Genomic DNA, 23882 nt, shown 5'->3' on the forward strand with positions numbered 1-23882 from the left:
TGGCAATGTTTTACGCCGGATGCCCTTCCTGACGCAACCTTCTCAAACCGGGCTTGGAACCGGCAGAGGTAGAGAAGGGAACAGGGAGCAGCCCGGAGTCGAACCCTGGTTTCACGGACGGCAGGCGCCGCAAACCAGCACGAGCTAAACCGTCTCTCTATAATGCACTGAAATTATTTGGCTTTGGGGAAAATTTCATTTCTATCGCTAAAATGTTTTATAAAGACATTAGCAGCTCTATTCTTCTTTATCCTAATACATCCCAAAGATTCTCCATAAATAGATCAGTACGCCAAGGATGTCCAATTTCTCCATTTTTCTTTTTAATTGTTGCAGAACTACTTTCATTAAGAATTAAAAATTGTCCAAACTTATTAGGTTTATCTATATTTCAGAAAGAAATCAAAATAACACAACTAGCAGATGATACTGCATTATTCTTAAAAGACAGAAACCAAGTTGACCTTGCTATAAGCACAATTAACTCCTTTTCAAATGCTTCCGGATTACACCTTAATTTAGGAAAATGTGAAATATTAAGTATTAAAAACGTAAAATATGAAAAAATTCATAGTATCCCAATTAAAGATGTAGTTACATATTTAGGTATTAGTATAACTAAAGACATTAAATCTAGACAAAAGCAAAACTTCTCCTTGAGAATTAAAAAAATGCAGGATGTTATGAATATGTGGCTTCAACGAGATCTATCTATTTTTGGCAGGATCCTCTTGACTAAAGCAGAAGGGATCTCAAGAGTAGTTTATCCTGCCTTATCTTTATTTGTTCCTGATTCAACTTCCAAAGAAATAAATAACCTCTTAGTTAACTTTACATGGAAAAATAGACGTCACTATCTCCAGAAAGAACAACTTTATGCCCCCTCATGTAAAGGAGGGTTTGAACTCATACATTTTTCTGATTTGAATTATACATTTAAAATTAACTGGATTAAAAAATGCCTTCAACACTCAAATTCAATTTGGTATTTCATCCCCTTCAATATTTTTAATAAAATTGGTGGCCTTCAATTTCTATTAAAATGTAACTATAATATCAAAAAGATTCCTGTCAATCTCTCAAATTTTTATCAGCAGGCTCTTCTTGCTTGGAAGTTATGTTATAATCACAATTTCTCACCACACAAAAGTACAATTTGGAACAATGAAGACATAACAATACAAAATAAATCTTTGTTTAAACAAAACTGGATTGACAAAAAAATAATTTATGTTTCGGATCTTTTTGACGAGAATGGTACGATTTTGGATTATGGCAGATTTCTAAATAAAATGTGTTTTCCAGTAACCAGCAAAGAATTTAATGGTGTAATGAAAGCTCTCCCCTCAGGATTAATTCAGCTAATGACCTCTCACCTTAAATATCAAGACGCCTCTAAAATTGACTCTCCTTTAATGATTAATGGCATTGATATTCTCAATAAAAAATGCAACAATAAATATATTCGGAATACCTTAAGTGAAAAAAGACATATCACACCAAAAGGAGAAATATTTTGGAACAACCTTTTAAATGATATAAATTGGAAAAAAGCTTGGTTATTGCCAGATACATTTTGTATAAATAACAAAGTTAAAGAAATACACAAAAAAATTCTACATAACATTTACCCCACAAATATGTTTATATCCAAATTCTCAAATATAGAAAATAATTGTAGTTTTTGTATTGATTTCCCTGAATCAGTTCTTCATCTTTTCTACTTTTGTAAACTTTCCCTTGAATTTTGGAACCAATTAGAATGCTTTGTAAACAGCAAATTTAACTGTAACGTTGCTTTAAATTTGAAACAAATAGTTGCATATTTTAATTCGGATGATAAAAAAGTAGAAAAAAGTATTAATTTGTTACTTCTCCTTTCCAAATTTTACATTCATAAGTGCAGAATTAAAAAAACAACTCCCAACTTCACCATATTTAAGTTCGAGATGCTCCAGTTTTATGAATATATAAAAAAAATTAATACACCCAAAGCAAGTAACACTGAAATAATTTGTGCTTTTTTGTTTGATAGGTAATCCCCTCCTCTAAGAAAACTTTGTATTATAAATATTATTATTATCATTATTTTGTAATCCCCTTTTATATATTTTAAGATAATTTATTTTTCTATCAGCATATTCTATTTTGGATATATTTCTGATTATTTTATTATTATTATTTTTTTCTTCTTGAAATGATTCAATAAGTTTGGATTGATGACATTGACTATCACTGCTGATGCTCTTTCTGAATCTTTGATGCTGGATTTTGTATGCTTATGCTTTGTTCAATAAAGTTGTAAAAAAAAAAAAAAAAAAACCCAATTAGGAAGAATGGGACTTTCATACAACTCCCCATAACTTTTGTATTTGGAACAACAAATCCATTTGATCTAAGAACAAATCTTTGTTTTTTCCACTTTGCTTTGAGAGAAAAAATCTCCTGGTGGGTCAGCTTTTTGACACGAATGGGTTTTTATTGAGGCACTGAATTCAATTCTACATTCAGGTTGTGACTCGTGTTTGATGCTGTTTCTAGAGAAATATGTTAGGAATGAAGAAATGCCCTCTGACACCACAGGAAAATGCCTTGTTTCATCATGTCTGTACCAAAAACCACTGGAGATGTTTTGTTCCCGACAGTATTTGGTGAAAAGGCTGAAGGGACCCAAACATTTATGATAAATAATAAAATGAAAGTTTCTTTGAAAATAATTCCCAAAATGTACACACCGATCAATTCATGCTAAGACACGTTAAAATAATTGACCTTAACTTTACATTTTGCAAAGAAACAATTAACCATCTTTTTTAGACTGAAAGAAGACTTTTTTGGAAAAAATGTTTACAATTCATCAAAAAACATTTTCACCTCAACTTCACTCTGAAATTTGAACATATAATTTTTGGCTTTCATAATAAAAAATGTGGACTCAAATTAAAAAAAGCTCATAACTAATCTTATTATATGTGGCAAATTTTATATTCATAAATGCAAATTCTCACCTATCTTTTTCCCCATATTAATCGAACTAAAATGCATCTCTGTACTTTCTTTAAAAGCCTTAATCAAAAAGCAGTCCGTTTATATGAAAGCTGCAGAGCCTTGAAAGTTTTTGTGTGAAATGCATGTTATATATATGCCACCCAGGAATATTGAAATTTCATTTTGTAAAATTGCATTTTGTACTGTATGACTTCCACATTGTGCAATAAAGTTGTCCCAAAAAAAAAAAGTAGTGGCCTGGATTTAAAAACAAGGGCAAATGTGATTTCCCAAAGTAAAAACCTAATAAACATAAACATTGAGACATGAAAACATGGATGGTTTACAAAAAGATAAATGAAAGTTACTTTCTTTCTACATGAAAAAAATCACTCAAAAGCAATGCATTGTGGTCCCTGTTCACCAATCTAGTGAGCATCAATGCAGAGACACCTGGAAAATTTCAAAAAGCTTGGCTACTGCCAGATACATTTTGTATAAATAACAAAGTTAAAGAAATTCACAAAAAAATTCTACATAACATTTAGCCCACTAATATGTTTATATCCAAATTCTCAATTATAGAAAATAATTGTACTTTTCATATTGATTTCCCTGAATCAGTTCTTCACCTTTTCTACTTTTGTAAATTTTCCCATGAATTTTGGAACAAATTAGAACGCTTTGTAAACATCAAATTCAATTGTAACATTATTTTAAACTTGAAACAAATCCTCACATATTTCAATTCTGATGATAAAAAAGTAGGAAAAAGTATTAATTTGTTACTTCTCCAATCCAAATTTTACATGCATAAGTGCAGAATAAAAAAAAACTACCAGTTTTACTGTATTTAAGATCGAGATGCTTCAGTTTTATAAATACATTAAAAAAATGAACACACCCAAAGCAAGTAACACTGGAACAATTTGTGCTTTTTTGTTTTATATGTAAACCCCTCCTCTAAGAAATTGTAAACATTATTATTTTGTGTTCTCTTTTATAGATTTTATACTTTATTTTCCTATCAGTAAGTTCTATTTTTGATATATTTCTGAAACGTTTTTTACTTGAGGGGATTTAACAGCTTGGAATGATGGCATTGATTACCACTGCTGATGATCTGTCTGATTCCTTGATGTTGGATTTTGTATGTTAACACTATGTTCAATAAAGCTGAAAAAAAATAAATTAAAAAAACACCTGGAAAATTTCAATTAGGGAACTGTTGATTCGGCGGGACAGCCCTACAAAATGGTGAACATGCTATAAAGTGTACTTTATAGGGAGTAGGGGGAAAAGCACACTTATTCATTTGATCCTGATTCAATAATTTGAATACAGAAATACTCAGAAGCCTAATTGTCTTAATATATGTCCCCCGTCATCAGAAAATGGCATAACATGTCGAAAACCACATTTATCTGCAAGAGTAATATTGCTCAGAAATTACTCAAGATTTAATCAAGAAGACAAAATCCTCCACCAAAGAGTGAAAAAATAAAACAAAAACTTCATCGTTTTAACAGACCTGTTTTGGAATCTGAATTAAATTGAACTAATCTTGGATTATGTATAAAACTTTAATGAATATCTGGGACACACAAACTTCTGCAGAGTACTCATTATTTAGAAATATATATAAAGATGTATTGAATGAGATCCAAAAACACCCAATGAAATGACAAAAACAACAAAAAGAAATCTTCAAAAAACAACTTCAACTTTTTTCATAGTTCTCTATATATCTATATATATATATTTTTCTTTCTTCACATTTTTTACATTTTTTTGGCTTCCACCAACAATCCTGTTATGGGGATCACTAGATCACACAATTCATCCAAGTTTAAAAACGAGTTCTTGAATTTTGTCCTCAAACATGTTTTTGAAAAAGTTAACATGATCAAATCCAACTATTTTACACGTTTCATAAATATAAAAGAAAACAAAAACACAACACTCTGTAGAAATATAACAGCCAGCATGCAGTGAAGGAAAGCTTCCTCACACGCATCACAAGCACTTCCACAAACTTTATTGCTCACAAGAAACACAACGGTCCAAGAAACACGTCCATCTCAGAGGCGGCTCTGGCTTCACTCGTCATCTCTGCTCCCACATCTCTAACTGGAAGTAACTCCACATCACCTCCATCCAACGCTGAGCTGGCCTGAACGTTTAAGCTCACATGGATCTGCAAAAATATCAGACAAACAGCTTTTCCAATTAGTCAACACACATTTTATCATTTGAATATGTTTAAGCTACATGATTCACTTTTAATGTTTCCTGTTTCCCTTCCTTTATTCTAGTATCTTCCTCCATTTTTTGTCCCTTAACGGCTTCTACAATGTTTCTGCTATTTCAACTATTCAAATGTTCAGCTTTTCCCAGCTGTGACTTCTGGTCCTTCAAATCCTTGAACTTCTCCAGATATTCCAGGATTTCCAGGATTTTTACCTCCATTGAAACACATGGGGAATTCTCGGAGCAGAAGCTCGCTGGTTCGATACCCGGCTCTGGCATTTTTCTCAAACATATCTTTTTTGTTTTTGTGCTGTTTTCACTTTATTTATGGTCAATTTTGACCATTTCTTTCTTTAGTTATTAATTTGTCAATTATTCCCCTTTAAGTTTCATTTTCATTCAGCGATATAGCATCAAACCTGCCTTTTCTTCTGGAAATGCAGCTCCATCTAGTTTCTTTTCTCTTTAGTGTTGAATTACTTTTAGCGTTTTCTCTACAACACATTTTTGTAACCAGATGCTCTCATTTTCTCTCACATCCTGTAAAATACTTGGAAATGTTTCCTCTTTTTGATCAATTCTGGGTTTTTACCTCACAGACTTGTCTGGTCACTACAGTGAGATGGGAATCGAACTCTTTGCCAGAGTCTCCCCGTAGGCGGACGTTCCAGTTTTCTGCAGCGACGCTGCTGGACTTGTTGGCTGGACAGCGGAGCACAACGTCCTGCAGAGACGTGTGGCTGTGGAGCCGCAGAAACCTCAGCTGGACAGCGTCCACAACCGTGTACAAAATCTACCAGGAGAAACCCAACTTTGGTGCAAAGCATTTAAATGACACACAACTATAGCAAGAATTCTGTTTGTTCTGTCAGAAAAGCATTTTTATAAATCTCACTTGGTGTCCATCACGCTGCTGAGTGAACCATTGGAGTACATTTCCGGATTTCAGATTTTCCTCTTTCCACGTTAGCAAAACCTAAAAATAAAAGAGACGTCATGTTTGCAAAGATATGCTTTGGGAAAAATGTGTTAAATCTTTTCAAATGGGATTGATTTCTCAGAATGTGCTTTGAATTTACTGCACGTGACAACTGGACTGAGGGTGTGTGACATCATCACCCCTAAAAAACTGTTTACTTTCAGCTCAAATGAAATTAAATCTATTTGGTCGCCGTTTCTTTGTGATGCGCACGCCACAGTGTTGGAGTCAGACATCGTCGCAAGGCTGTGATTGGGCGGAGTCAGTCTGAGTCAACGTATCTATGGCAACCACTCCTCAGTCAGGAGTGAGCTTGTTGGAAGGGCACACCCCTACCACTTGAAAGTGATGCATGAAAACTGTCAATCAAATGCTTCAAATGTTCAACCATCTACTTTCATTGAGGCGTCTGATTGGTCAGCTTTGTAACTTTAATAGGTTGAACTACAGAAGAAAAATATCCTGAGAAACAAAACCTTGTTAAAAAATGGTAGCAGGAAAAGCAGGAAAGGTTATTTCTCAATACATTTAGTTTTGGCTTTTCAGGACCAGCGAGGACTTCCTGTTTGGAACGCCAGGGGGGAGGAGTCGCTCAGTCCAGTTCTCTCATAGAGTCAAAGGTTAAAGGCCGTGTCACACAGCCACTTCATTCGTTCTATGCATTTTTCACATCTGAAATTTTGGTCTTTCGTGAGACATGTGATATACGTCCTTCATACATTTTTGTCGATGTGCGCGGATGTCCGTCGAGGGTTTCGGCAGACCGCTCTTTACGTGAATTCGCTGTTGAGCTGTTCTAACTTTTTGGTCAGTTGGGAACTACACAGTTTATATTTATCCATATTTAACGTAGCTTATACGCAGTTATTAGGTAAATCTTGTGCGTGATTCTTTTGCAAATGTGTGAACGTCCACATAGGTCTGACAAACTTTTCACGCATAAACCACAAACGTATAACTTTTCTATTGTGTATACAGCGCACACATTGCATGAAAATGACCTAATTGATGCATGAATTGCACATACACAGCACAATAATCACGCACAGTACATGTTCTATGTTGGTTTACGTGTTCTTTGCGTGGTTTATTCGTACTTCTACGGTTTTAATGTGGTTTAATTTTTGATAAATCTGTGAAAACTTCAAGTAAAGACCAGGATTTCTCACTTTTTCCACCACTTTTTACTGATTATCATCTGTGTGACACGGCCTGAATGAAGACATTTTCCCATGAGCCTTGGTGATTTGTGTACCTGTGCAGGCCGAGGCTCTATGCATGTTGATCCTCCTGCAGTGAAGTTACAGAACACCCTGACAGCATCGCACGGGCAGCCTTGGTTGGGATCCACGTAAAAGTAGCCTGAGATAGTAAACCTTCAGACTAATTTGGCTCAGAAAAGAGACATAAATGGCAGCTCTGACTGAAGGCAGACCCTCACCATCACTGAGGTGTGGATGTTGGAGTTTCAGCTGGTAACAGGTCGTTCCTGGATTGTCTCTAGATCCCAGCTTCCGGCTGAGTGAATCTTCAGTTTGATTACTTGCAGACCATCTCTTGGTCATTCGCCTGTGCAACTGTGGAGAAATCTGTTGGTTGGTCAGCAATCTCATCTCTCATCACAGCATGAAAGGCAGTTGGGTCAAATGAAGCTTTGCACGAACATCTTGTCTTTTGCTTTGCTTCTGGATGCTAGACGTTGTTGTGGAATTCAGAGCAGCTTTCAGCACAAAACCTGGAAAGGGTTCCAGGCCTGAATCAGAGCCTGGCCCTTGTCGCTGGATTAGCCTCGGTTTGCCAGGTTCTCCTGGAAGCCCCTGTGACCATCATGACACAATACAAACCTTTTAACAGCCGACATTAAGGTTCCAATTGAATCAACCTTCATGAAGTGTTTTACAGCCCGTTTTCCTCACTGGAGATCCACGTTTGCCCTTAATTCCCTTTGGTCCTCTACTGCCCTGGTACCCTTTCATTCCCTTCAAAATAAAAGAGGTTTGGAGTAAATCAGGTTAATAAAGTAAAAAAAACAAAACTTGTTAACATAGAAAGTTAAAACTGCAAGATATAAATAATAGATTTATTTCACCTTTATTCCAAGATGGCCCTAGATCAGAAAGCACAAGAAGCAGACGTGAAATGACCATAAACTTGTTACAAAATGTGATTAACGTAATGCTAACTGCACAAAATCAGAATATTTTGTGACCTACAGGGTTTCCACTGGAGCCTGGCGCCCCCTGTGGACCCGGAGTGCCCTCATTCCCCTGTGGAAAAGAAAAAGTCCTTTTAAAGGGTCAAACCTGTCAAACAAAGAAAGTTGAACCAAAACTTACCCGCTTCCCTTTTTGACCCGCTTCACCTTTTAGTCCTTGCAAACCAGGATTTCCCTGACATGAAAATAAAAGTTTGTTTAAAGAGACTAAAGTTTAAATCCTGCTCTTCAGTAGTAGAAATAATATCTATTCCAACTAACCCTAGTCCCAGCTGGACCTGTGGGGCCTGGAATCCCACCGTCACCTGAAAAACCCTGAGAAACGAAAAACCAGGTGGTCACAATGCTTTCTTTTTCAGGAAAACAGAAACTGCAATGTAAGGATTTTCGTTTTCCCTCTCTGTGAAGCTACAGCATTAATACAAAGAATTATTCAATAGTTTAGTCTATCTTTAGTTAGAGATAGTTTATTAAAGATAAAGTCACTGTGAGTTTCTTGCCTTTGCTCCAACGGCTCCAAGGTCACCCTTTACTCCTTTCAATCCAGGAAGACCCTGCGTGATACAAAGTGGTAAAGGCACTAAAAAAGTATTGTTTTATAATATTTACTACGTAGAGTAATAAAAGATTACTTTTGGCCCCATTGGTCCTTGTAGCCCTGCTGTTCCGTTTGGACCCGTGTTCCCCTGAAGCATCCAGAAAGAGACAAAGCAGCACATTTCCACGTTCTGCATGACACACAGTTCGTGAACACACCTCTGATTGTATTTTACCTTCAACCCTGTTACTCCAGAGTTTCCTCTCATCCCAGGGGGTCCAGACTCTCCCTATTATGCAGAAATGTTATTATGTAAATTTTACTTGTATTTTGTTACGTCTTTATGTGTTTGCTCTTATCTCACCATCAGCCCAGGCGTGCCTGGAGTTCCAGGAGCTCCTCTAAGGCCAAGGTCACCCTTTTTTTGATGATGATGATGATGAGAAAAATATTGTTGTGTATAACAACAAACATCAATTGTTCATAAAAAAATGGTAAGTGTGTTAAAAAAAACCCTTACAGGATCCCCTTCATTGCCTTCTACCCCCAGCAAGCCATCAAGACCATTCAGGCCCTGAGAAGGAAATGAATAATAAAGGATGTCAACACATCCTTCTAGTGATGACATCAGGAAAGGATTTCTGTCCCAACATCAGATTGTAGAAGTGAACGGTTTGCTGCAGGAATACGTTTATTTGTGTGCAGAGAAACTTACAGGTTTTCCAGGTATTCCAGGAGGTCCTGGTCTTCCAGGTCGACCTTCAGCTCCCTACGAAGCGGATCACGTTGGATGACACGTTCCATTGTTAATTTTGCAGATGAAAAGGTTGTGAAACCATAACAAAAGGAAATGACAAATGCAGCGTGTTTGACAAACCACACATTTTTACTAAAGTATTCATTAATTGCATTTAGAAAAACTCTTTATTCATGAGAAAGTGATGTGAGATGGGTAACAGCTGTTTTTAGGATTTCACAAGCCCATTGTGCCACTAAGAAATCATAAAAAAGATCTGATTTTTCTACTTTTTCTGACAGGTTTGTCTAAAAAATATGCTGACATTTTTTTAACTCTTTTCCTGCAGTTGCTTCACAGCTAGTGTTTTGACGAGGGGACATTAGAACTTCAGTTCTGTTAACAACAAAATTAAACTGACAAACTATTAGCCGAGCCAGACTGCAAACAATACGACAGCAAGAGTACCTGCCTCTCTGATGCAAAACCTTTTTGTGAGCAGAAACAAAAATATAAAATCTCACGTTGTTTCCGTGGATTGAACTTTTTTCTGAGAGACACATCCAGCTGAAAATTGTCTGCATAACAGAGAAAAGACGCAGCCTTTTTCTACTTATTGAACCAAGTGGTAATAATTACAAGGAGAACAGCAGAGGGCCTAAAACGGAGCCTTGGGGGATCCCACATGACAAGGGGGCTGAAGAGACCGGCACAAAAGTATGCCAATCCTTTTACTCCCACTCACTGCCCCAAACGAGAAATTCAAATTCTACGGTCCACAGCATCAAATGCAGCTGACAAGTCTGACAGCATGAGAACGACAGCATCACCAGTGTGGAGCTGAGAAGAATGGAGGAAAAACTTTGAATAGATCCGACTCCGTAAGTAAGTAAGTACATTTTATTTGTATAGCACATTTCACAGACAAAAGTCACAAGGTGCTTCACAGGTTAAAATATATATATATACACATGTAAAAAACATAAAAACATAAACGATAAAAAGCATAAACCACGTAAAACAATCATCTCAAGCCCAATAAAAGCAGTTTCAGTTAAAATGCTTTGCAAAAATAAAAATGTGTGACAAGCTTTGAACCCAGACTAGAAGCCTTCAAGGATGGATCGTTCTTCTAAAAAAGACCATCAATTGTATGTACACTTACTTTTCAAGGACCTTAGAGAAAAGGACGTTTAGAAATTGATCTAAAATTAGTCAAAACTGTACGATTCACGGCAGGCTTTTTAAATAAACAACACACAGTATTTCATATATTCAACTAACCTTCAGTTAAAACTAGTTGTGATCTACACTTCATTATTATGAGTTATGAAACACATAAAAAAGTGATTTGAAAGAACTTCATTATTCTGAGCAGTTTGCATAAGCTTGATTATGTGAGAAACTTTTTTTGGTGGGCTGTTTTTCCAGAAAATGTTCTCATTGTCATGAGTTTCAGTTTGACGTGTGCAAAGACAGATGTCATGGTCCACGTGTTTGAGTTTGAACATCTGATCTGCAGCCTGACGTGTCAGAAATGACGACATCAGACTGTTTCAAAGGAATTAACGGAAACTCACATCTTTCCCTGCCGTTCCTTTGGTTCCTTTTCTTCCTGGTTGGCCTCTTTTTCCCTTTAGAGACCATATGACAAGTATAAAGGTTCAAAACCTTAATTAGATGAACAACAACAACAAAAGACCAAACAAGTAAGAAGTTAAAGAGTTCAACTTTGAAAAGAAAAGTGCTGAACTGTTCTTACTTTCTGACCTGGACCTCCCTTTCTTCCAGGAGAACCAGGAGGGCCTGTGGGTCCAGGCTGACCTTTGACACCAGAAGGCCCACTGGGCCCAAGTGTCCCCACTGGGCCCTAAAATGGCATCAAAACAGCTTTTTTACACATAACTATTTACATATATTATGTTTCTATTAAAAAGTAAAAACAAAAATACATTCCTACAATATTTAAACAACCTGACAAATAATTGACATTTTGTGATATAAATTCCTAACTTAATGTATATTATTTATAATTAGTGTCATATATCATCAGTATTGTTATTAATTGTATTTACTGTTTTACTGCCTGCTCCATTTCAAACAGGTTTTGGACTATTTTAATACTTTTAAAGTTATAGCCATTTTTAGCGTTTGCATCAAAGTTGACCATAAATACAGTGAAAACTGCACAACAACATAAAAGATTTGTTTGTGAAAAATGCCAGAGCCGGGTATCGAACCAGCGAGCCTCTGCTCCAAGGCTTCCCCATGTGAGTGCAGTAAAGTAGCTGAAAAATTGTAGGAGTTAAGCAGCAAAAAATGGTGGAAGATACTAAAATTAAAGAAAGAGAAAGAGGAAAACAATGGGCTGAATGCTGTACAGCATATAGTTTTTCTTTCTTTGGTTAAATGCTTCATAGCATTCAATCAATAATAAAAAAACAATTTTTACCCCAGGACTTTGAGCACCAGGCTCCCCCTTTGCACCTTGGGGACCTCTTATGCCCTTGAAAACACACGACTGAGGTTAGTTGGGACCCGCTGAGGACACACCACATTAAAAATGCTCCTCTGTGCTGATAGTGAGCCTGAGGTGAAGCTGAACATCGTCTCACCGTGTCTCCTTTCATGCCTGGAGGACCAGCTATGCCTTTCAGACCCTTAATGCCCTTCATGGAGAGAAACGATCAACATCAACAGACTCCCGTGGAGGAGCTATAAACATCAATTCAGAATACATCCAAACTAATGGGATGTTGTACCTTTATTCCAGGCTTTCCTGGTTTGCCTTCATCCCCAGCTTTGCCTGGCAAACCCTTATAAAAGCACCAATGATGTGGAATCAATTGTTAATGTAAAAAAGTTTGATTTCCAATGTAGTAAATGAAGAAATGACTTTTTAAAATTTGTCTTGAAGTTAAGGCGTATTGATGGACTTAATTTAATGGATCCTGCACCTAAACTTACATTAAAAACTGTGCATCAAAGGAGAGATGTGCAGGAATCAGGTTGGCTTGTAGTGCAAAACTCTGGTGTTTAAACTGAACTCATTATGTAAAAATGTGCCTCTTTTGTGCTGTAGTCATTAATCAGACAGATTTTGCTTACAGATGATGACGGTCCAGCTTCTCCCTGGGGGCCTAGCCTACCAGGAGGACCCTGAAAAAAAAGGGTAAATTTCTCATTATGCCGTTATTTATGACAACATTTTCAAGTCACATGATCAGAAATCATAAAGTGATCTATCGCTTGAAAAACAATCCTGCCAACGTCTGACTGCTGGTTACTGACCATGTGCCCCTGCATGCCCTTCTGGCCTTTGGCGCCTGAAGGCCCGGTGTTTCCTCCCGGTCCAAATGGTCCAGGTTTTCCCAAAAAGTACCCGGATCCTGGGTCCCCCTGTGAGGGCATCCATTGATTTATGGTTTTAACAAAACCTAAAACATGAGCTTTACAGGCTGGATCAAGCTTTTGAGATTAAATCAGTCAATATTCCATCTAAAGGTTTGAATACGTGACCTTTAACCCTGAAGGCCCTTGCTGTCCTCTGTCTCCAGGTGCTCCCCTGTTTCCCTGCAGGAGACAGTCAGATGATTAATAGTTTACAGAAACACAATCCTTGAGAGTGATGTTATTTCTCCTGCTTACCTGTTCCCCTGGTGGCCCTTTTGGTCCTTGTGGCCCGGGGTTACCTCTTCTGCCTGCGTCTCCATTTGGTCCTTTTCTCCCAGGGGCTCCAGGATTCCCTTTATCACCCTGTAGGTAAACCAACTGCCCTTTAAGTAAGAGAAGGAATCAGAAATAACTGTGCTTTAATTTGAAATGCACTCACAGATGAGCCTTTTTGGCCAAAAGGCCCCTCAAGTCCTTTCAGTCCAGTTGGACCCTGAACATAAAAACTCGAGTTTTTCTGATTGAAAACTGACAGACTTATTAAGGCAGTGCGCATTGACTCTTTAACTTAACATTTTACAATATGTTAAAAAATCTGAAATTTGTGATCCAACTTTATCTATGAAGCTACCTGCCCTCCACTGGGACCGGGAACTCCCCCCAGCCCCGGCGCTCCTCTGGATCCCTAAGGATGTGACATGCGGGGGCAAACAGTTATAAATGTTACGGTTTTAGTTTCTTTGCTTTTGTGTTTTGGTTCTCTTTTTGTTTTGTAATGTTTTGAGTTCATTTCCTGTTTTATTTTGAAAGGTTCCTGTGTTGTATCATTGTATGGAGTTTTACTTTGGTCACCATCTGCCCTTGTCGTCACCTGAGTCTCTTTGTCTGTATGTCATGTCTTTCCCTTCCTCCTGTGCTGCTCCACAGTCTGATGTTAGTTTCGGATGTTCCCTGTTTACTGAGTGGATTTTCTAGCCTGCTCAGCAGTGGTGTTTTTGTTCTTGGTTTTGGTTTATTAAAGCTCCTTTTCACCTGGGACCTCCTGCCTCCTCCTCTCTGCATCTCCCTCCACCCCCACCGCGACAATAAATCAATAACACAACTCATGGTCATCTGGTTCCTGCCGCTGAAGGTAACTGGAGCTACCTTATCGCCTTCAACACCAACAGCTCCAGTCAGTCCTTTCATTCCATCTTCACCCTGTGGAAACAAAGTGAAACGAATATTTACAATTTATCTTGAAGATCTGCTGCTCAGAAGAAGCATTTCCATCTGAGGCAATTGTTTTCATTTGATCTTTTGATCCATATGGAGCATCTTCTCTAACGAAGGCGAGAGAAATGAACCCGACATGGTTTGTTCCTGCTCTTCCTCTAAAAAAGAGCCAAATGCTGCAGACAGACAGTCTGGATCATCACCCCACCACCAGACCTGGTGACCCGAGCTGAGACTAGAGTTGATCTGATGACTAACCGAGACTGTGGCGAACCGGAATGAAAGACACTTTCTGTTTGCCTCTCAGTCTGTCAGCGCCCATCACAAGGGGACTCTTGTCAGCCAGGAAATTAGCAACACTCCTTTAATTATTATTAAAACGTTTCCTCTTTAAAAGCAACATTTTTCATGTCTGTAGAAAACAAGCGACTGACAAAAGCCAAGAGGGAAGAACCAGCATTTTTATGCATTACTGCTCTGTAGCAACCCAGTCTCATCCTAAAATGTGTAGTAGCTACATTTGTCCACATGGAAATACGTGACAGGTTCACAAAAACGGCCCGTAACTTGTGAGACACTTACGTTTCATTTTCCTATTCATTTTCTATTAGCCTTCTCAGGATCACGTGACTTCTGAGGTTTTGCCTGCCGTGAAAAAAAACATGGCGGATGCTCGTTCATTTTTCGGTAGAAAATCCCACAAAACAGGATTTTTTAAGGACTAATCTTTATTCTGACAACATTTCTAGTGAGAAATATACCATTTACTTTCAGAAGGCTTTTATAAAAATGCAGTTTTTAGTTATCTTTTTTCGCTCTGTGAAAACGTTTTTTTAGGGGCTCTAAATTGTGAAAAACAAACGTTTACACCTACGTTAGTCCACAGGGCGAAACGTCTTTATTTTACAACAGTGGTCCCAAGCCACCGGGCCTCGGGACACTTGGCACCGGTACCGATCCATCCGCGGGACACTAGGCCCGGTTCCGATCCATCCGCGGGACACTTGGCACCGGGCCGCGGGACACTAGGCATCGGTACCGATCCATCCGCGGCACACTTGGCACTGAGCGGCGGGACACTTGGCACCGGTACCGCGGGACACTAGGCACCGATCCATCGGCGGGACACTTGGCACCGGGCCGCGGGACACTAGGCACCGGTACCGATCCATCCGCGGCACACTTGGCACCGGTACCGATCCATCCGCGGGACACTTGGCACCGGGCCGCGGGACACTTGGCACCGGTACCGATCCATCCGCGGGACACTTGGCACCGGGCCACGGGACACTTGGCACCGGTACCGATCCATCCGTGGGACACTTGGCACCGGGCCGCGGGACACTAGGCACCGGTACCGATCCATCCGCGGGACACTTGGCACCGGGCCGCGGGACACTAGGCATCGGTACCGATCCATCCGCGGCACACTTGGCACCGGGCCGCGGGACACTAGGCACCGGTACCGATCCATCCGCGGGACACTTGGCACCGGGCCGCGGGACACTAGGCACCGGTACCGATCCATCCGCGGGACACTTGGCACCGGGCCGCGGGACACCGGTATCGATCCATCCGCGGAACACTTGGCACCGGGCCACGGGACACTAGGCACCGGGCCGCGGGACACTTGGCACCGGTACCGATCCATCCGCGGGACACTTGGCACCGGGCCGCGGGACACTTGGCACCAGGCGATCCGCGGAAAATTTTTTGCACCGGGACGCACAGAAAGAAAAAATAATTTCCATTTTATTGTTTTATTTTTATTTTGAAATTTATTTTATTTTGAAAAGTGACCGGATAAAGTTGCACATGATTACACAGTGGATTTACGTTCATTATTATTATTACTTAAGAGAAAATACCCCCCCCGGTCCACGGTAAACGTGCCCCCCACCCCCACCGGTCTGCGGTAAACGTGTCTTGCGTTTTACCGGTCCGCGGTTGGGGACCACTGTTTTACAACACTTGCGCATTCTTTTCTCGTTCATTTCTGTGGGTCACGTGACTGACAGGTTTCCTAGCAGGAGCCAGGACCCAAAATATAGCGGACATCGCCTGGGTTTTTGATGTGAATTTATTATTATTGGCTTTATAAACACTTTGTTTTATATCACTCAACAAAATAGTATCAACGGAACATTTTTATGTTGCTATGGTGGTAGCTACGGACGCTACCGGCGAACCGGAAGGAAGCCACGGTTTTCTTTTTTTATTGAAAAAGACAATTGAGGTTAACGTTTGAGACAATTTACTGACTTTTGATTCGTTTTAATTGCTTTTACTGCGAGAAATGGACACTAAATTTATTAGTTTTATAGTAATGAGTTCTACTAAATGTTTTTATAGAAAATACCAAGACCAGTCAAAACCGGTGTCCTTTACACCGGCGTCCTAGCTACATTTTTTTTCTTCATACGATTTTTTCTTTGTCATATTTACAGATCCATCTCTAGGAAAAAGAAATTAAACTTTAGTGTAGCCACATGTCTTTTGAGTAATTTAAACAAAAAATATTTACACAAAGCAGGCTTGTTTCGTCAGTCCACGGGTTGGGCAACTAAATGGTGACACCCACTACCTATTTAAACCCCCTGGAGTTTTACATGCTTTGTGGATCGCGATGGAGCCGGTAGGGGACAAAGTCGATGACGCTTTATTTCTCGCAGACGCGCTTATAGAAGAATTCAAGGTGGGTTCGATTTCATTGAATTTTGTAAAAATGAAAAAAAAAAACGTTTATTTATATAACCAGTGACATCGTGTATGTCTTTATAACTTTATTTTGTAGCGTAAACAGCCTGCAGCTGTACAACCGTCGGGAACAGGCCCAGTGACCTTTGTTAGGCACGAGGAGGACGAGTATGGAAATCCTTTGCCTAAACGTCGTAGAACAGGAGAGCGGCGGAAACCTGTTTCATCCAAAAGTGAGTAAACCTGGTCACATTGCTTGTTGCACTTTTAAAACAACAAAGGAAAGGGGATGGAATCAAGGGAAGTAGGAAGCTGCTGACAAGATGGCCACACAAGGTTTGGCATCAGGCACACACGTGGCTTTCGCGGTACAAGTCTAGATTTGTTTTTGTAATTTTGGCAGAACCAGAATAGAATTGGGGGGGGGGGCTATTGATACCTCGATTTTTAAAAAGTACTCGGACACCATCCTTTTTGAAAAATTATATTTACATTAAATAAAAAAAACTCATTCAAACGCAATGCATTGTGGTCTAAACATGCCAATGTGGTGAGCATGGACGCACACTCGTTTTGGCAGACTTCCTAGGGGAGTTAAAGGGCACTGGCTTTTGGAATTTAGATTTGGAAAAAGTGGTTAGCTTATAGCACTTTAGGGTGAAAATGGTGAAACAATTTGGGCTACCATTCAGAGAACTAGACTAAGTGGCCCAACCCCCCTGGCGCTCCCGCTGCCCACAAGGCCAGTGACGGGGTGGGGGGACATCATCATCATCATCATCATCATCATCATCATCATCATCGTCATCATCATCGTCATCATCATCGTCATCGTCATCGTCATCAATAGCCAATCATGATAGAAGGGGATAAGGCTGTGTGAAACGCCTCCATTTACTCCCACTCTAATAACAAGACCCCACTAGTTCTAAATCCTTTTTAGTCGTACAATACAAATATGGAAAACCTACTTTCCACTGTCTTTGTAAAGGGTGAACTGGAATTTGGCGAGGGATTACTGGAATTTAGTGAAAGGCAAGTTCATTTCAGTGTCTTTTTATTTATTTTTTTATCATGGGGGTTTTCTGTATTATAAAACACATATAGATTGTTTTAGTCTCTATGATGCCTAACAGGCCAAGATGTTAGCAGGGTATTATCAAGGCTATCTATGCGTACACCATTCCAAGGACCACAATAATTACCTTTAATATGTTATTAAACTTGTCTCAATTAGGAAGTTCTGGATTTTGAGTAATGTGGCTAGAATTGAAAAACTGCTATAACTTTCTCCATAGTGCACTATCCAAAAATAAGCATTTGTTTCAGCTCTAGGATGCTAAGCAACCAGAACAGTGAAAGGCCTGTATGTCTGGCAGATAATTCTCTTTACTCGTGCTCTTATTTATTTCAGGAACTCCAACAATGGCTCAAAGTCCAACTGTAGACCAATTGTGCATGCCATCTACTAGTGGACAGCAGAGTGTGACAGAACCTTCTCACGATATAGGTAAGTTATTGATACAGTTGTCCTCAGAACTTTTTTTTTCTGAGAACAATTTAAAGTATATTAAAATGTAGTTGATCTACATAGTTTACCTCAATTTTTTTCTGTCTAAACAGTTGCTGCATGAATTCCCCTCAATCCATAACTGCTAAAAAACTATATAATGCAGGAATATCTAGTGGTTGGATGCTAAAATTCGGGCACCATGCTCACTACTTTTTTTTTTAAAGGCGAAGAAAGTCCTCAATTTCACAAAGTGAAAATCTAATTGATACAACCATTTTGCGACTGCCATTTATAAATCCATTGTGCTCTGAAGATGAAAACATTGTCACGTATTCATAGCCTTTTGGAGTTCTTAATCACGTGGAACACATTTTCAGAATCTACTTTTACATACTGTAACACCCCCCCTGTTTCTTCTTTTTCCTCAATAGGGTCCCTCATCAAAGAGGTTCAAGACCTTCTGGGCCCCGCTGAAGACCCAACTCCATCACACTGGACGGCTAGGAAAGCTTCGTCCTTGGAAAAGTGGACAGTGTTGAGACCTTTTATGGTCGATCAGATGTTGCAATCTGGGAAGCCAAAAGGGGGACAATGCCATCACTGTCGCTCTCAGGTTGCAGTAATAGTGTGTCACGACTGTTTGCCAAGACCACTTTATTGTGCGTCATGTGATTTGGCTGTACATGACAACAGAGTACTTCACAACCGATCAGCGACGGTGGAGGGATTTTATAGGCCACTCCCACCAACCACTTTCATCAAGGAAGAGGGAGGAAAACTTACTTTCCACGAAAGAGGTACTTTTTCTCATTAAAATCACATGGGCCTTTTAAATTTGTTAAATAAATCAAAACCACCCTCAATGCTTGTTTAAAAATCTTTAAAAAAAAAAAAAAAAAAGATGCATTATTTTTTCCTTTGAGAAATAAAACACATTTGCAGATAATATTTTATGTTTTAACTAATATGAATTGTTTACTTTTACAAGCATGCCTTTTGCCTGTCGTCCTTCCCTGCTGTGACTGCTCTACTGGTCAAACAGAAGTTTCTGCAGGAAAACAAGTGATTCTGATTGGAATGAATGGTAATGTTCCTTTCTTCTTTTTTTCAAAATAATAGTCTTTCAAAGTTATACTGTAATAAAATGTGATTTATTTCTTTTAAAGGACGATACAACCTATCCCTGCCAAATGTTACCTGTTCCTGTGGAAAAACCTGGGATGTTGGCATTGGTGATTTGGTTGAAAGTGGATATTGGCCAGCCACAGTACATTTTGAGACTTTATATACAGTGGATTTGTTCACATCATATGAAGATCTTAAAATTACTGCACCAGGAATGTCAAGGCATGCTTTTGTCGGAATGCTTGAACAGCGCACTAAAGTCTTTGGTCGAGTAAGTTACATAATTGAGGCAACAACTGTGTTTTACATTGACTGTTGTATCTTTAACTTTTGTCTTTTTTTTGTTTTCTTTTCGTTTTGTTTTGAACCAGAGTGGAAAAATATGTGGCGACACCATGCAGAAATCTTTTCTGGAGTGGTCCTATGCCAAATTTGAAGTTGAGAGGCTGTCACTGGTGCATCACTTTAAGTGCCCAGCATGCACCCCCTCCATGTTGGCTGTTGCAGTGGATGGGAACCGCAAACTTTACCGCTTCAGAAGCCAACCAGGGTATGGGGTAAACATTTTCAATGTTATGTTGAATTTTCTATGGATGTAATTTTAACATGTTTTTTTTTTTTTTCCATTAGACCTGATGGATTTTTTGACGGTGTTTTTTTGGCGAAAGATACAGAGGTGGCCTCTTTTGTGGACTATATCCATGGTGCAACACGACATGTAAGGTCGACTTTTTTAAAAGTGTATTAAGTTTCTCAAAATATTCCATGCATCTTAATATACAACAATCAAATTTGTATATCTTTTGGTCATCTGTAATAGAATCCTGGAAAGGGAAGATGTGGAGGAGGCGAGTGGTTAGCAGCACGAGAGTCCTCTCACAAATCTGCCAGCAAAGTGGATGAGGAAGGTGTTGAGGTTGCTGTGTGCCGTCATGGGGTCTTGTTGAAAGGACTCAATATGTTCCGTGGAGAAATTTTTGCATATCCTCTCTTTCTCCAAAAAGAACTTGCTGCTCAGAATGTAGGGTTTTTCTGCTCCGATGTGGTGTGCAAATATTGGCCATATCTGCAGAAGGTTGTGCGCCACTGTCCTGAACTACAGGGGTTGTTGACAATGCATCCTTTCCTCTCAATCATGCATGCTAAAGCACATTCCTGGATGTGTGAGGTAATGATTGCCAACCTCTTTTGCACTATCACTCCAGATATTAAACTCAATGCTAACGGAAACAAATCACATTTGTTGCAGTTGCAGTGGGGAGGTCGAAACCAAGAGGGAGCAGGAATAACAATGGGGGAGGAGGTTGAGCAAGTGAACAGCTTCCTGTCTCGGGCAGCCATATGTTCTAAATACATGTCCAAAGCTGGTAAGTATATTATAAAAATGTATTGTTTTTTGTTATGCTGGGCTAATATATGTTGTGCTTGAAGTACGCACAGATATCCTTACGATACAGGCTATTGGATGGAACAAGCGGAAGGTGGAAAAGCTTGACCAGATTCTAGCAAAAAGATACATCAAGGTAAAAACTAGACATCCATTTTCCATGACTCTTAGACTTCTTTCATTCAAACACTGTTCAACAATGTTGCAATATTTTTGACAGACCGCACAAAGGATTTCTGAAGCATTGGCAGATCTTGATCAACTAACTAAAGAGCTGTCGATACAAGAAGACACTGTCCAGCAATGGGTGTCTGATGTAAAAAATTGGGCTGCAGGTACTGTGAAGCTTATTGGGGGGAAAAAATTATAGACAGACAGACACACAAAAATTGTTCTTTTTTTTTTTAATTCCAATGACATTTATATTAGTAAACCTCCAAATGAATGCCTTTTTATAGAATTTTGGCCCAAGTCAAACTGTCAAAGCACCTTGTGTTCTTAAAATAATTTTAATTACTTCTACTTTTCTCCCCACAAGATTCAACTGGTCATAATGACCTTGAAAAAAACATTGAAGGACTGTATCTGAGCATCAAACAGAGGAAATATGAATTGTATCGCAAGGCTGGTGAGGGGAAAAAAATAAAAAGTTATTGAAAATGTCTGAAATACTCTTGTAAGATAAAGCTGGGTATGCATGAACTTTTTTTTTCCCTCTAGATGGCAACAAACGGCGTCATCTATTACGAAAGAAGATTGCTACAGAAAAGAGAGCCTTAGACGATGCCATCACAAAACGAAACACTGATTTGTCTGAAACAGAGAAATTACCTTCTTCTGATGTGCTTTTGGCTCATGAGAACTATTTCTGGCCTTGGGAATGTACGTTTTTTTTGTTTTGTTTTTTTATTCAACAAAAAACTTTAATACCTAACTTTAGATGAATTTTAATGGGGATTTGAAATGACTGAAACTGTGCTGAATTTTAGGTCATGGTGACATGGTTAAGAAAAAGCAGCTTTTTGACAAGGTAATGCTGCTGACCAGGTTGAAAGAAGAGAAGGTCATTGTGGTTCGGGAAGTTAAGCAGCACTGGGAGTACCTAAGGAATGCGGTTGGGATGCTTGAAGAGCTTTCTTCTCAGATTTCTGAAGGGATCACTGAGCAAAGTTGGTAAAACATTCTTTTATAAATGAAAATATGGAAAGACACTTGATTTTAATTTGTCTTTTTGTCATCGTCAGGCAACACTGACGCCTTGACAGAGCAAGGACGAGAGGGGCTACTGTGTTTGCTGAAAAGAAGGTCGACAGAACTCCGTGCTCGACAGGATGCTGCACGCAAAATATACCAGAATGTTTTGGGATTGCAAGCATTGTGTTTAGATGACTCTTCCACAGATGAGGAAAACTTAGACAGTAGTTCCTCGGATGAAGATATTTGACACCGCCATGCCCACCCCACCCCCAAATGTCTCCAGAAGAACATAAGTAAACTGTGATAATTGACCAATAAATTCTCTTGAATGAAATTGGTGGATTTTTAATTTTGCACTACTCTTTTTACATTGCATAATTTAAAGGTATTATTAAACTAGTTCTGATATGGATATTATAGTATATGTATGTATATGTGTATACATATATGTAGGTATGTACAGTGAGGTCAATAAGTATTTGATCACCCTGTGATTTAGCAAGTTCTCCCCCTTAGGAAACATGGAGGGGTCTAAAATTTTTCCATTTCCACAGTGAGAGCCAGAATCTAAAGAAACATTCAGAAATCGCATACGATTTTTGTAAACAATTTATTTGTATATTACTGTTACAAATAAGTATTTGAGCACTTAATTATCAGAGATTTCTGACCAGCAAAGACTTGCAGTTCTGCTTTTAAATAGGGCAATTGCCAAGCAGCTTGGTGAGAAAAGGACAACTGTTGGAGCAATTGTCAGAAAATAGAAGAGGCTAATGATGACTGTCAATGTCCCTCGGACTGGGGCCCCTCGCAAGATCTCATCTCGTGGGGTATGGATGATGCGAAGGAAGGTGAAGAATCAGCCCAGGATTACACGGGAGGAGCTGGTCAATGACCTGAAGAGAGCTGGGACCACTGTTTCCAAGGCTATAAGTAATACATTGAAACGTCATGGTTTAAAATCATGTATCGCACGGAAGGTTCCCCTGCTGAAGGCAGCCCATGTCAACGCCCGTCTGAGGTCTGGCAATGACCATCTTGATGATCCAGACGAGTCATTGGAGAAAGTCTTGTGGTCTGAGACCAATATAGCACTTTTTGGTCTCAAATATATTCAGTGTGTTTGGAGGAGAAAGAAGAAGCATCATCCCAAGAACACCATACCTACAGTGAAGCACGGAGGTGGAAGCATCATGCTCTGAGGGTGTTTTTCTGCATAAGGGACAGGACGACTGCACTGTATTAAGGAGAGGATGAACAGGGCTCTGTGTTGTGAGATATTGGGCAAAAACCTCCTAACCTCTGTCAGAGCGTTGTAGATGGGTCGTGGCTGGGTCTTTCATCATGACAATGACCCGAAGCAAACAGCCAAGAAAACCAAGGAGTGGCTCCGTAAGAAGCATATCAAGGTAATGAAGTGGCCTAGCCAGTCTCCAGACCTAAATCCAATAGAGAATCTTTGGAGGGAGCTGAAACTCCGTGTTGCTCAGCGACAGCCCCGAACCCCGACAGATCTAAAGAAGATCTGTAGAGGAGTGGGCCAAAATCCCTAATGCAGTGTGTATTAACCTAGTGAAGAAATATATGAACCGTTTGACCTCTGTAATTGATTAACAACGGCTTCTGTACCAAATATCAAAGTTGTTTAA

General features: G+C 39.3%; 2 protein-coding genes across 13 annotated transcripts in view; one reads left to right on the plus strand and one right to left on the minus strand.

The window, feature by feature from the left end:
- Window positions 1–4557: 4557 nt before the first annotated feature.
- Window positions 4558–23882, minus strand: part of LOC101167514 (collagen alpha-1(III) chain) — a 39150-nt gene continuing 19825 nt past the window's right edge. For 7 of the 11 annotated variants that reach the window (XM_023954594.1, XM_023954593.1, XM_023954586.1 and 4 more), the window contains 29 exons: window positions 14246–14299; window positions 13731–13784; window positions 13539–13592; window positions 13355–13462; window positions 13226–13279; window positions 12998–13105; window positions 12815–12865; window positions 12469–12522; window positions 12322–12375; window positions 12159–12212; window positions 11469–11576; window positions 11287–11340; window positions 9686–9739; window positions 9491–9544; window positions 9335–9388; window positions 9206–9259; window positions 9065–9118; window positions 8933–8986; window positions 8694–8747; window positions 8554–8607; window positions 8431–8484; window positions 8307–8324; window positions 8134–8196; window positions 7882–8034; window positions 7659–7806; window positions 7473–7579; window positions 6134–6214; window positions 5831–6031; window positions 4558–5185 (listed from right to left, as the gene is read on the minus strand). In XM_023954594.1, coding sequence (XP_023810362.1) covers window positions 5033–5185; window positions 5831–6031; window positions 6134–6214; window positions 7473–7579; window positions 7659–7806; window positions 7882–8034; window positions 8134–8196; window positions 8307–8324; window positions 8431–8484; window positions 8554–8607; window positions 8694–8747; window positions 8933–8986; window positions 9065–9118; window positions 9206–9259; window positions 9335–9388; window positions 9491–9544; window positions 9686–9739; window positions 11287–11340; window positions 11469–11576; window positions 12159–12212; window positions 12322–12375; window positions 12469–12522; window positions 12815–12865; window positions 12998–13105; window positions 13226–13279; window positions 13355–13462; window positions 13539–13592; window positions 13731–13784; window positions 14246–14299 — 2217 coding nt within the window. In that variant the 3' untranslated portion in view covers window positions 4558–5032. Of the gene's footprint in view, window positions 5186–5830; window positions 6032–6133; window positions 6215–7471; window positions 7580–7658; window positions 7807–7881; window positions 8035–8133; window positions 8197–8306; window positions 8325–8430; window positions 8485–8553; window positions 8608–8693; window positions 8748–8932; window positions 8987–9064; window positions 9119–9205; window positions 9260–9334; window positions 9389–9490; window positions 9545–9685; window positions 9740–11286; window positions 11341–11468; window positions 11577–12158; window positions 12213–12321; window positions 12376–12468; window positions 12523–12814; window positions 12866–12997; window positions 13106–13225; window positions 13280–13354; window positions 13463–13538; window positions 13593–13730; window positions 13785–14245; window positions 14300–23882 lie in introns of all 11 variants that reach the window. The other 4 variants (XM_023954591.1, XM_023954590.1, XM_023954595.1 and 1 more) reach the window with 4 other exon arrangements.
- On the plus strand, window positions 15813–22567 carry LOC111947400. 2 transcript variants are annotated; one of them, XM_023954597.1, is made up of 16 exons: window positions 15813–17009; window positions 17109–17244; window positions 18426–18521; window positions 18956–19321; window positions 19513–19608; window positions 19691–19920; window positions 20021–20199; window positions 20280–20367; window positions 20470–20817; window positions 20899–21016; window positions 21081–21172; window positions 21257–21371; window positions 21575–21664; window positions 21757–21918; window positions 22026–22205; window positions 22281–22567. In XM_023954597.1, exons 1-16 carry the CDS (start codon window positions 16941–16943, stop codon window positions 22478–22480), a joined length of 2565 nt encoding a protein of 854 aa, XP_023810365.1. In that variant the 5' UTR covers window positions 15813–16940; the 3' UTR covers window positions 22481–22567. The 2 variants fall into 2 exon arrangements, with proteins under 2 accessions (XP_023810365.1, XP_023810366.1); XM_023954598.1 differs by lacking the exons at window positions 15813–17009; window positions 17109–17244 and adding an exon at window positions 17868–18046.

The sequence above is a fragment of the Oryzias latipes genome, chromosome 4 (genome assembly GCF_002234675.1).
Source record: "Oryzias latipes chromosome 4, ASM223467v1".
Classification (NCBI taxonomy): Eukaryota; Metazoa; Chordata; class Actinopteri; order Beloniformes; family Adrianichthyidae; genus Oryzias; species Oryzias latipes.